This window comes from Rhamphochromis longiceps, linkage group LG3 (assembly GCF_057381845.1).
Source record: "Rhamphochromis longiceps isolate RC_006_pf linkage group LG3, R_longiceps_female_GT1.1, whole genome shotgun sequence".
NCBI classification, from domain to species: Eukaryota; Metazoa; Chordata; class Actinopteri; order Cichliformes; family Cichlidae; genus Rhamphochromis; species Rhamphochromis longiceps.
The window spans coordinates 62,706,279-62,719,920 of NC_140559.1; the positions used below are offsets into that span (position 1 = coordinate 62,706,279).

General features: G+C 40.9%; 1 protein-coding gene across 1 annotated transcript in view; it reads right to left on the bottom strand.

Moving 5' to 3' along the window:
• LOC146675647 (protein NLRC3-like) overlaps positions 1-281 on the bottom strand; it is a 340,816-nt gene extending 340,535 nt beyond the window's left edge. The window contains exon 1 of the mRNA XM_085400627.1: positions 6-281. Within this exon, the coding sequence (XP_085256753.1) occupies positions 6-205 (200 nt within the window). The 5' untranslated portion in view covers positions 206-281. The remainder of the gene's footprint in view (positions 1-5) is intronic.
• Positions 282-13,642: the final 13,361 nt, after the last annotated feature.

The window sequence follows — 13,642 nt, forward strand, 5'->3', positions numbered from 1 at the left end:
TCTGCAGATGGTCAGCCATCTCATGCTGCTTAAGTCTCCTCAAGAAGTGGAGTGTGATCTTCAGAAATGCTTCTCTGCAGCTCTTTCTTTCATCTTCATCCTCACCTTCAAACATCTCCTCATCCTCCATCTGGCTCTTTAAAGTTTCTGGGTGATCTGGACTCAGAAGCTTCTGGATCTTCTTCAGCTCGTTCTTCACAAACATGGTGATGTTGTCCTCCAGCCGCTGGAAAAGAAGACTATATGAATTACCCAGTGGTAAATGGACTGGTTCTTATATAGCTCTCTTTGATACTCTGTGCACACAAAGCATTTTATACAACATGCCTCATTCAACCAAGCACATTGTTCTATGCTTAAATACTTTCTTTCACACTCTGATGGATGCATCAGAGGGCAGCTTGGGTTTAGTACGTTACCCAGTACATTTGCCAGCCAGGGTTTGATTCACAAACCTTCTGACTAGTAGCTGACCTGCTCCCCTCCTGAGCTACAGTCACCCCAATCTGACTGAAATCATGGAGCCCAAACTCTGACTTATGTTGGACACACTGACAATCCTCTGGTCCACAAAGTGCAGCATAGAGGTGACTGAAAAGAACAAATGTAAACGTAGTACTACAAACCATAACCACAGAGTCCAGGTGTGTTTGATGCTGCTGTGCAGACTGACCAGTGGAAACCTCTGCTCTCTGCTGGTCCACTCTGTGGAGGAGTAATGTATAATTAGCTCATGTTATGTCTGTCCACACACAGACACAAGCTAAAGGTCCATGAAGTGATGTTTGGATGGGTTCAGTCAATCAGATGACTGTCATGGTGAAGCTTTGCTAGTCCTGCTGATCCCACTGAGAATTAACAACTCAGTTTCCAGATGTCTGTAGTTTTCTGCTCAGTTTCTTTGGTCCCAACAGCTCTTACCATCTCCTGCATAAAGCTTTCCCTCCATGCTCAGATGCCCTGGAACAAGGTGCTCTCTTTATATCAGTGACTGGTTTAAAGTGACAACTCGCCAAACTTTGTGTCAGCAAAAGTAGTTCTAATGTTTCTTACATTTTTTACATTTTTACACACACAAATCAATGAACGCAAAAACATGAACTTTCCAGATATTTTGTTTTACAATGTTACAAAACTCAGTTCACAACTACACAGTCTGATTTACAAGTACAAAATATTTATGACCACAGTTTGAGCCGATGTATGTCCCGAGTCTGTGGACTCAGTACTTTTGTTTTGATTGTTATTGTCTTTTGTTACAATTTCATTCTGATTAAGATTTTCTAGTTCTGAGGTTTTGGTTTCTGTGTTCCCTCTGTACTGTGTTAGTATTGTGTCTCTGTGTTCACTTCCTGTTTTATTTTGACAGTGCCATGTCCTATGTTAGTGTGTCTACTTTTGCTTCCCCTTGTCTGGTTATGTCCAATGAATCCTGCTGTGTCTCCCTTTTCTCATTCCCTGATGGCTCTTTTGTGTATATGAGCCCTTTGTTTTCTCCTGCTTGTTGCTGGTTCGTCTGTGTTGTCTCCCCGTGTCTCCGTTTAAGGTTTCAGGTTAGTTTTTTAGTTTTTCAGTAGAGGTTATCTTAGCTTCTGCACAGGCCATCTCCACTGCACTTCACCGTTTCAATAAAGCTCACTCACTTCACAGCAGTGTCGGCATCTTGGGTCCTTTATTAAATTCAACATGGCTCGCCCCGCTAGCCGTGACATAAGATGTGAAAACAATATCCAAAAAACACGAGAGACAAACAGGAAATAGTTTTAAGGTGCAGGGCCAACAAACTGAGTCTAGCCATGAACTCAGAGTTGATTGAATTAGCATTTTGAATTGGCTGATCTGAGTTACTTCAATCAAGTCTATGTTCACTTTGAGTTAAGATTATACGTGATTGATGGAAAAGAAAAAAGCCGTCATCAGCAACTGATTCTGATTTAGCAGGTTTTCAAATCTAAACGGTACCCATCCCTAGCTGGCTGTAGTTAAACCTTTACTTAAAAAGCATCCCTAGACCCAGCTGTCTTAGCTAATTATAGGCCAATCTCCAACCTGACAATCCTTGAAAGAGTAGTTGGGGGGAGACAATCAGAGGGGCAGTGTGATGATCTTAGGTTACAAACTACTGCAGTCAAGTCATTAAGGGAGACGGGATCAAACTGCTCTAAGACAGCTGAGCACACAGGAGAAAGACTCTGATCTGAGGCAGCAGTCGGCGAGACAAGAGCCCTAATAGATAGAAGCTTGTTGTTAAAAAACGCTAAAAAGAGTGACGCTGAAAAACTAGTTCATGCATTTATTACTTCCAGGCTGGACGACTGTAATTCATTATTATCAGGATGTCCTAAAAACTCCCTGAAAAGCCTTCAGCTGATCCAAAATGCTGCAGCAAGAGTCCTGACAGGGACTAGAAAGAGAGAGCAGATTTCTCCTGTTTTGGCTTCCCTTCATTGACTTCCTGTTAAATCCAGAATTCAAAATCCTGCTCCTCACATACAAGCAGTGTTGGGACTAACGCGTTATTAACTCATTCACTGCCATTGACATCTATAGCCGTCAATTGCAGTGCATGAGTCAATGGGTTTAACTCATTCACTGCCAATGGCTGGCAGTGAATGAGTTAAGTAACGCGTTACAGTAACTACGTTATTATTGTGGTAACGAGCACGGTAACTAGTTATTATGCCAAAATCAGGAACGCGTTAGTCGTTACTGAGATTTAGATAGGGTCGTTACTCGTTACTTCGTGTGGTGGCTATCGCGGAGCTTCCACAGATTCAGTAACATTAGCAAGTGGTGGAGGCCAGCAGGTGGATGAAGGAAAGGGGACGCAGAAGGAAAAGAGACCCGAGGCGGCTGCCGCCGGTCCAAGTGTGAACTGAACTTCAGGTAAGAAGTTATGACCTGCAGTCTCTCTGGGTCAGATATGAACCAAGTTTAGGTGGAGTTTATTTTCGTTATTCTGACTTTTTCCGTACTGCGTGCTAGCTAGCATGACGGAGTTTCTATACAGCTGGGTGGTGCTATGAAGTTAATGATGTTAAACTTTATTTTGTTCATAAGTTATTAGAGTTGCCAACCGTCCCGTCTGGTATTCAGAGAAAATATTACGCGTTTCTTATTGAGGTGAAAAGGAACAGTTTGTCCCGTAATTCAGCTACAATGAAAAAGGCACAAAGCTGGAGTTATTCTGTGTCTTTGCTGCACAGCTGCCTCTTCTTCTCTCATTCTCCCCCCTCCCTCTCCCGTTTCTACTTCAATCATGAAAACTGATCAATGATCAGCTGATCGGCTCTCTTGTTTGTTTATCGCTCACTTTGCGCCAGAAAGAGGAAACCAGCGGATGTCGCGGTAAACAACAGCAGCACTTTTAAGCTTGATCAGCTGTTGTTAGAATTTATTTAATATTAATTTCTAGTATCAGCTGATGTTTGATGGAGCCACAGCTGTAAAGCTGCTGGTCATGATATGGTTTGGTTATCTGGTGAGAGGGAAACATGAAGATGAAACCAGGAGACGTCCTTACTAGATCATCAGAGCTGAACAGGTGATGGAGAAACAGGTTTACCTTTTAGGTGACATGAATGAGTTGAAGGGAAGTTATGAACTGTTTCTGAGAGACAAATAACACCAGGATCCTTTTTTAGGTAGCTGACAGCTGGTAACTGTGCAGGTGCGGATCTAGCAAAGTGTTGCCAGGGGGGCATGTAGGGCATTAACAGGGAGAGGTGGGCACAAGGAAATACTTTTCTTTCTTATTCTCATTTAAAATGTCTAGCTTTTAAAAAATAATTATCTGAATCTTACAACAAACGATTGATAGATTGATGCATATATACCATCAAAACAGTGTACATCACTGTCACAACAGCGTTTGTTTTCATTCAAAGGCTTTATGTTTTTCCTATAATGGTGGGCCGGTCTCTAGTCAAAATGCCCGGACCAATTTTCTGTCCCAGTCCAGCCCTGTATGCAGCTCATCTGCAGTCTGGTGTTACCTACATCTTCCTATTCAGAAGGCAGAATTTCCAAGTTCTGAGTACAATCAAAGCACCACGACTGCAGTTTTTGTGTTGGATGTAAAAGACGCACATGACGCTGTGACGTAGGCTAGAATCATGGCAGCAGTCAATGACGGTCCAGGCGTGGGATTTCTCTCGTGGAAATATGCACATTATCTTTTCCTTTCTATTGGTAGGTGGCACAGTGCACTGTGGCAAGTAAGCAAGCTAGAAGACTGGCAAAGTTATGGAAGCAACACATTAACAAGAGAATTCTGAGTAAAACCAAAGTTACTTTCCCTAGTAACTAGTTACTTTGAAAGTAACGAGTAACTTGAAGTAACTGAGTTACTTTTGAGAGAAGTAACTAGTAATGTAATTAAGTTACTATTTTAAAGTAACTTACCCAACACTGCATAAAAGGTCTTAAATAATCAGGCCCCATCTTATCTTAATGCTGCACCACAACACCTGATCTCTGGTTTCCTCACCTCTTCAATCCCACTTTAATACTTAACTAAACTCATTTTCCTGTTTAGGTGTTGAGGCAAAGCCGCCCATCTACAATGCAGGCAACAGCAAACGGAGCTATTTTTGATTCCCTTTGAGTTTTTTCTACTTTTGTGCTACAAAATGTTCAAGCTGATTAAATTCATTAGAATAAAAGTTCAGATAATTTTCTCATATTAATGTTGGAGGTAGAAATTCAGGTAACTTTGCACAAAAACTGGCAGAAATTTCCTTCAAAGATGGAGTTTTTACTTTAATACTGTGAGTACATTTCAGAGCCTGGACTCTTTTACCTTTACTTGAGTAAAGAAGCTGAATCAGTATTTCAGCTTTAAGAGGGTATTTTAACACAAACATCAGTCCTTCTACTTAAGTATGTTTGACACTTTGTTTAATCATCATTTTTAATGATCAAATATAATTATGTTTGTTATTTGTGGATTTTAAATGTCCTTGACAGAGACAGATGATGATCATTATCCTGCACTGTGCTCTCAGGTTTGGTCGAGCTAGCACAAAGAATGGCTATGTTGAACTTCCTCCTGGGATCTACACTAAGAAGTGAGTCCAACATTAGCAGGGTCTCTTTCCTTTATCTGGATTCACTTTAGCATTCACAGTCACGTGAAGCTTGTTATTAACTCGATAAGTCAACCCAGGGTTTCAGCTGAGCGCTCACATGAAACACATGGTGTTGGCAGCATCTGATCAATCATATTCATGGAGACGTGTATCAGCAACAGAGCAGCTGAGTTTGCAGAAGGACGTCAAACTAAACCACAGGAACAATATGAGGAGATTACACACATAATAAAATACTAGCAGTAACACAGCTGCTGCAGACAAATCAGTCGTGTGATCGTGTGTGAGAGGAGAAGGACTGTAAAGGAGTTTGGTGTTAAAAGCTCTGTATGAATGTGGGAGACTTTGAAGGGCTTTAAAAAGGCCAATATAAAATAAAAGGCAGCAAAATTGCTGAGTGTGAAAGTCACCAGACTTATCAGACCTCTGTGATTAAGACCTGTAAGAACACCTGTTTGTACTTGTTGGCATTATATCAAACACACACGTATATTAAGCCTTTGTTTGAACTCTGGTTGAATTTGTTACTTTCAGACTGTGAAACATCACAGAGGCTGCAGCTGCAGATCTTTTATTCACCTGGAAATTTACTTTAAATGTTAGATGGAAAATGTATTGCTCAGTTTAACCAAAGTAAGAACAATAATCCATAAACCTTCATAAAGACAAACATCTCCCAGAACATTGAGCTGCTGAAGTGTCACTGAAGGGAAAAACTATTTGTCCTCCTCCATCCAGCAACACCTGAAACACCTGAGTGGAAGCTCCTCCCTACACTGTGTTTGAAGCAAAGCACAAAGGAGACACCTGCTGGAGCAGCTGGAGTCCTACAGACACTCAGCCTCTTCACTACACAAACACCTCCTACAACATCCACTCTTTCCACTCTGACTGCTGTGTTTGTGGAAACACTCCAACACACACCGCTTCACATACCAACATAGAAATGTGTGAAAAAGAGCTGAGCTGATATTAAACATGAGGATTTATTCAAAAATACAGAGTCAGGAACAACATCTAGACACACATTACCTCTCAGCAGCAGAAGAACATCCTTTAAAGTTTATAAAAGCATCCTTCGACCTGTTGCTCTTTAAGGAAACACAGCTGGGTTCAGGTCCAGGAGATTCTGGCCTCTTATTGATCCTAAAAGAAAAACAATAAATGTCACAGCTTCATGAGTCAGGAAGGAAAAACTGGAAATATTAAATTAAAGACATGATGAACAATCTCATAAAAATAATGTACTTACTCTTTGTCACATAACAGTCTTTTGTTAAAGTTTGCACCAACACCCTTCGACCTGTTGCTCTTTAAGGAAACACAGCTGGGTTCAGGTCCAGGCTCTGGATTAGTTTCAGGGTTATGTCCAGCTGAGCCTGGTACGCCCCACAGCTCTGGGCTTTAAAACAACACACACAGAGGTATGAGTGTGAATAATGATGGAGCAGTGATGTGAATGCTGAGCTGTGACATGGAGAAGAGTCATGGACAGTTAGAGATGGTCATCTCACCTCTGAGCTTTGGTCTGGCTCTCATGTTCCCCACACAGAGTGCTTTTAGAGGGAGGGACTCCCTCCTCTCTGTCCTCACACTGATCCATGCTGCTCAGTTCACATCAGCTCACACACACTTTCTACCTTCACCTGCAGAGGAAACACAAATCATTCATGTGCACATCAACTGAGAGCTGCAGAGGTCGTGTCTGATGTGTTGGACTAACATCCATCTGAGACGCAGCTTTCATCAGTTCACTACAAAAAGTGTCACAGAGCCCAGTTCAGCCTCCAAATCCTCCATTACTGTAGTCCTACAAAGGTCAAACATGGCTGCAGAGAGCAGCTTTATGTCAGTAACCATGTCCAGGACCGAGCTGACTGCTTACAGAGTTCATACTCTAACTGCTAGCTGCTCTGCTAGCTAAGCTAACTCAGTAACAGTGACTCTGACAGCAGTTACTGTGGAACAGCGGCCGAGCTCAGGACACATTCAGTGTGTTTAGTCTGAGTCCTGGACTCTGATTCAATGGATTCAATCCAGCTCAGAGTTTCATGTGTTCATCAGAATAAAATACATGTACTAATATAACAGAAGTAATGCTCTGAATGCAGGACTGTAATGGAGGATAAATAAGGTTTTTACAGCCTGAAAGAAACATTCAGTTCATATATTTGTAGACAGTGAAGCAGTTTTTAATACTGCAGCTGTTTCCTTCACCTGTGTGTGTGTGAGCCACACCTTCATGTGCTGCTTTAGAAATATGTGGTCTGACTGCTCAGACTGAGTCTAGGAGGAAAGTTCACACGCTGGAGAAAGTTTTGTTCCTAACTTTGTCAGAGTTCGGCTCCAAAGACAAAGAAGACGGAGCTCACAGTCTGTAGATGGTCCTCAGTGTGTGTGTGAAGCACACAGGAGTGTGTTTATGTCAGCAAATCAGTGTGTGTGAAGAGTCTGAGGGAGTGTGTGAATGAGACTAAACACTGAAACCAACAGTCCAAGAAAAGCGTCTGGATTCCTTTAAGTTTAACTTAAAGAAGTCCAGACGCTTTTCTTTTTGTCTCCATAATGTCTCCATAATGCTGCAATGTTATCTGCCCCAGAAACACTGTGCAGAAGCTCTGATGGTGACACAGAAAAGTCAAAGTGGAGATACTTCTGTCCACCTTTGATTAGACTCATTATAAAAAGGAAAACAAAGTTTGAACACAGTCATGTTTCCAGTTCACTGACTTACATTTATTCCATGGACACTCACTCTAACCTGAAGCACAGCTACAACCCAACATTGTTGAGGCCTCATCTCCTCCTTTCCTGACTGTAGAGCTTAAATATGCAACAACCAACAAATAAAAGAATTTGGTTCATTTCAAAGAAATTCACACGGTGACCAAGTAAAGTAACCGTAGTAAAGGAGACAACATCCCGTTGATGGTGGGATTATTTGAAAGATTTGCTTTGGTCACGTCACCAAATGCAGTTGAACCACCCGTGGATCCATGTTTGACCATTCTACCACTCTGAGCTCTGCTTTTGAATCATTTTATTATTATCATCATTCATTTATTCATTCTTTGGAGGGGGGCTATTTCCTAATGCCGCCCTAATAAGCTGATGTTCAAGGGGAAATATAACAGAAACTCTTTCAGTGTTATTCATTAATAAATTAACAGATAAACTGTGAAGAAGAAAAAAACTGAGATTTAAAGGAGAGAGTGAGAAACTTGATCATCCATCCTCATAATACATGTTTATCAGTATCTGCTGTGACCATACTGCAGTAATAACTACAAGTCTACATTTCTGTGACTGTTGATCAATCACAGCAGGAATCTGAGCTCATCTCTGCACACAGAGCAGCTTCAGCTCTGGGATAAACTGCTCGCTTCACGTCCTTCTCAGCTCACAGACACTCATCCTGATATTTTCCTTTAACATTTGATGGTATAATTCATCTGAGTTTACACTTTATCTGCATAAATACAGAAAAACAGACCCAAACACCAGAAACCATCAGTTTCACGTTCAACGGGAAGTGGCTCAAACGTCACAGTTTCATAACGTCACCCTGAACTCCACTCACGGAGTTTCTGTCGCCATTGTAGTTTTTAAAGTCCCGTGATAAAGGCGGGTCTTTCTGTGAATCCGCACGCTCATTGGCTAATAGCTCGAGATTGACACCTCGTTATCCAATGAGCGTGCGGGAACTTCCGACATAAAGTTGTTTCCTTTGAAAAACCAAAGTCTGATTATTTTTGCCTCCACTGACGGAGCCTGTTGTTCCCGCCACAGAGACACAGTAATGTCAGAGCGGTGTTAACACTCACCCTGCCTCAGCACAGCTCTCACTCTCCTCCTGCTCTCTCACACTAAACGGAGGCTCAGCTAAACTCACTTCCTCTCTACTTACAGGAAACCAGCGCTCAGAGGAGCCGACCGGCCTCACATTTCACCCACAGACACGAACAGCGTGGAATTATTTTATGTCATAAGAAGAAACATATTCATGTTAACACTCACCTGCCTCAGCTCCACCTTCCTCCTCCTGCTTTCACTTTCACTGCTGCTGCCTAAACACAGAGGATGCTGGGACTTGTAGTTGTTTCCTTCCGGTGCGGTCTTCCTCTTTGTTTGTTTGTGTTTGTGTTCAAGTTATTTCGATCATGTAAACATCAACATTAATTACAACAATTAATTACAGCAAAAACCATCATTATAATTATCTTGATTGATATTGTAATCTCAGTTTTCAACACAATTGTTCATTAACTTAAACAATGTTACAAGATAAATATATATTCTTAGTGCTTATTTTCTGATTAGATTGTTTTATGTATTTTAATAAGAGAAGCCTTTATAAACCAATCGCAGTGTGTGTCTGGCAGGAAGTGAAGCAGGAAGTCTGAATATAGCTTGTGAGCTTGTGAGAGACGTTTCAAAATGAAAACAGAGGAATTAGAGAATGAAAGTGCAAAGTAATAGTAATGAAAATGATATTAAATAAATGTCTTAGTGTGTTAATACAGGTGCCCATGGACTTGCTCAACCTCCTGGAAGAATACAGCAGAAAAATGATAGATTAACAGAATTGGGAGGAAAACAGGCTTTGGTTTAAAATGTCACAGCTTCACCTCTCATCCTGTCCTTATCCTGAGAAGAAGCTTAAAGGACAGTTAATCTCCTGATGAAGACAGAAGACAGAACAACACCGTGGACTTGAAGAATTAACTGCAGGCAAAAAGACAGTGCACCTGACCTACAACACTGAAGGGTCCAGCAGCATGTATGTTGATGGAAACATGCGCTCTGAATTACAAGCTGGAAAGTGTACCAGTGACATGACTGTGTGAAACCACTGGATGGGACTGTCTGAGTTCATATTTGCCATGCTGGGAGTTAAGCGCCAAGAAAAGACTGAAAAGAGGAAGAGAGAAGAAGAAACAGCTGATTTGGGCCTGTGTTTGATTTGGGAGGCCACACAGGAAGTTGAGAGAAGAGGGGACGAGGACCGGTGAGAGGTGAAGGCTGGACGTGTTAAAGTGACAGCATAGGAAAGTTGGGTTGAACATTGAGGCTGAATTTGTGGGTTTAGAAACATCCAGAGCATCACAACAGAAAGGTAAATAAAAAAAGTAAGAGAGATAAAGAAATAAATAAACTAATAATACATAAATGAATAGAAAAATAGAAAACACACATGTAGAAATTGTCACATGTGAAATTATTTTTGGAGAGAATCAGAAGTGAGACAGTTTGAATCCACAGTTCAGCGCAAAGATGCAGGAATTAAATCTGATTATAAAAACACATCGAGGCAACGAAGACCAGCTTACACTCAATATTAATATGAACACACAACATACACGCAATGAAGACCAGCTTACACTCAATATTAATATGAACACACAACATACACGCAATGAAGACATGCTTACACTCATGAATGTGAATACATGACATAAATGCTGAATGGTGTAGATTTAACACACTTAAAGGCTGAAGCTGAGGAATAACTCAGGAAGTTGCAGGACAATAGAGCGACTTTTGTGACAAGGAAAAAGAGACTGGGAGGACCAACCAGGGATTAGAAGCTTAAAGCAGGTTTAAAATAGTGAATTAGAAGTGGTTTCCAGCTGATTGAGCAAAAGAAGTGACGACTGTAGAAATAAAAATAAAATAATAATAATTGAATTATGCAGCAATGTTTTGAATATGCATTTCTGTTGTCAGGGCAACTTCTCGAGATGTGACTCAATATGCAAATTAGTTGAATGAGTGGGGACAGAAAAAAAAGAAAAACTCAAGTTTCCTGTCTGAGACATGAGTGAAGTTTGCATTGAGAGAAATATATCTGTGACTGTGTGAGAAGAACTGTTTGGTAAAATATATGATAGCAGCCGCAGGACAATTAAATAAAGTTTGTGACTAAGTGCAGTCGTGCAGATCTGGAGAAGAAGTTTATAATTTAGTGATGACACATTGTTATAAAGTGTTTAGAAAGGGCTTAATGGGAATATTACTGTTGGGCAAACTGTGCGGCTTTAACAAGATTTTCTGTGTATTTAGCAGGTGAAACTCTGTCAGCTGACTTCAGACTGTCAGGAAGCTGAAGAACCTGAGGCCAACCACTGAAACATGATGTGGGCAAAATGAACAGAGGGAGTGATTTTAAAGGTGAACATTTAGGACTTACTGCAAATGTTACTATGTCAAAGTTACTGTGACTCAAACAGAGGAAATTCTGATTTTTTTCTTTCCACACCCAGCATGGTTTGGGTGTTATATGCTATTAAATACTTTTAAATAAATTAAAAAGTATTTAATAGCATATAACACCCAAAATATGCTTCGGTTCACATTTAACTCCAGAAAATCATCAATCAAAACATGGATATTACCTGACCACAGATTCGTGGTGACGTCACTGCTCTTTTAACTGTTCGGTGTCTTTGTTTGTTTGCTGGTTGTAGAAATGGTTTATATGAGCTTTGAGCTGAGAGTCAGAGGTTTCTGTGGACACTGCTCATGTCGGCACTTATATTTCTGACCTTTTCTTATAACCGATTAAACATGATCTCCTCCCTTTTGCCCCCATTTTTGGTGGTGTAGGTACAAATGATCAGGCATGACATTCTCATAATAAATAAGATACTGCAAATAATTATTTCTGCATTTGTGCGATTGAAGTGAATTGAAAATGTGTATGAAATGACACTGTTTTAAAGATTTGGCCTAAATAATTTTGGAGTGAATGAGTCTAAACATGATGACCTAACTAGTGATATCCTGACACACACACACACACACACACACACACACACACACACACACACACACACACACACACACACACACAGCATGTTATGCCAGTTTCAGCTGAAACTATGTTTCAAACCATGTTCCGGGTTTTTAGTTCACCATTTATGAGGCTTCAAGAAGAAAATAAAAGACAGATCTGAATGTTTGAAAATGTTTTGGAAAGATTCTGTAAAGATGAGATGAAAAATACTCAAAGGATAAATTTAATTGGTTTATTATTTAGATAAGTTGAAAAAAGTTAAACAAGCAAGTAAATGAAGAAACAAGGTAAAATGAAGTAATAATGAAAAAAGTTAAACAAGTAAATGAAGAAACAAGGTAAAATGAAGTAATAATGAAAAAAGTTAAACAAGTAAATGAAGAAACAAGGCAGAGGAGAGAAAACCCCAACAATCCCCTCTGAGCAAGCAGTTGGCGACAGTGGGGAGGAAAAACTGCCTTTAAACGGGCAGGAACCTCCGGCAGAACCAGGCTCAGGAGGGGACAGTCAACGGCCGGGACTGGTTGGGGGGGTTAACAGAGGTGGAGCAAGACGAGGCTACATCAGGTGAGGAAGCAGTAGCCTCTCTCCTCCGGAACAAGTGGAACCATTTTTTCTTTTTTTTCATGCACTTTTCCACGAGCGCTTTTTTCTCCAGGATGAGATTTCTCAGCTCATCGATGGTTTCTGCGTTTTGTTCTTCAAGTTTCTCACATCTTTGTTCCACCTCTTCCAATGTTGCTTGTTGTTCTTCAAGCTTGTCTTTGAGTTGTTTGGATGTTGCCTCCTGTATCAGCTTGTCCTTGTGCATGTCTGCATTTCTCTGTTGGACCTCTTTGTGCTTGTCTTCTAACTGCTCGTTTCTTTTCTGGATTTCTTGGAGCGTGAGCTGCAGGTCTTCATGTATTTTGTCTTCTTGTTGTTTTTGCGCCTGCATTTGAGTGTTTTCACGCTTCAAGTTATTGAATTCCACCAAAATCCCCTTAACGAGCTCGGAGTTGTTTCTCGCTATCTGATCGATCCTTCTCTGCATCTGTGAGCAGCGTTTCTCCAGTTTGTCCTTTTCTTCTTCCACTTTAGTTGCTTTGTCCTCCAGCTGATTACAAAACTCTTGCAGTTTTAGATTTTTAGACTCAAAGTCCTGGACGATACGTTTTCCTTCTTTCAGTCTTTCTTGCTGTTGATCTTTCTGTTGAAGAAGGTCTTTATTTTGGCGCAGTGTTTCATCCAGGCTTTCTCTCAGCATGCGGTATTTTTCCTGCATGCTCTTCAGTTCGTGCTGCATGTCTCGTTGCTTTTTGTCCTGCTCTTCCTTCTGTTGGAGGAATTCTTTCTTTTCTTCCACAGCTTCATGGAGCTGTCTTTGGAGGAGCCGATTTTTTCGGTCCATGTATTGGAGATCCCGTTGTATCTTATCAGTCATCGTTTTCTTGTCTTGGAGCTGGTTGGTCATTTCTTTTAGTTCTGCACTCTTTTGCCTGTTTTCTTTAATGAGGTGCACAATCTGCTCTCGGCTCTGAGCAAACTTGATTCCCCAGCCCTCATTAATAATGTTTATGTCCGGCTGGCGCTGTTGTCTTTCTTCCAGCTCTTTATTTTGGGCTTCCATTCGTCTACATTTGTCCTCCAGTTGAAGTTTCTCTTCTTCAATTTGTTGCATTTTTTTCTGGAGAAGGTCGTTTTCCTTCCTACTCTCCTCTAACGCCCTTTGGAAGGATGAGGAGCCATTTGGGGAAATTGGCCGGCCACGCCAGGA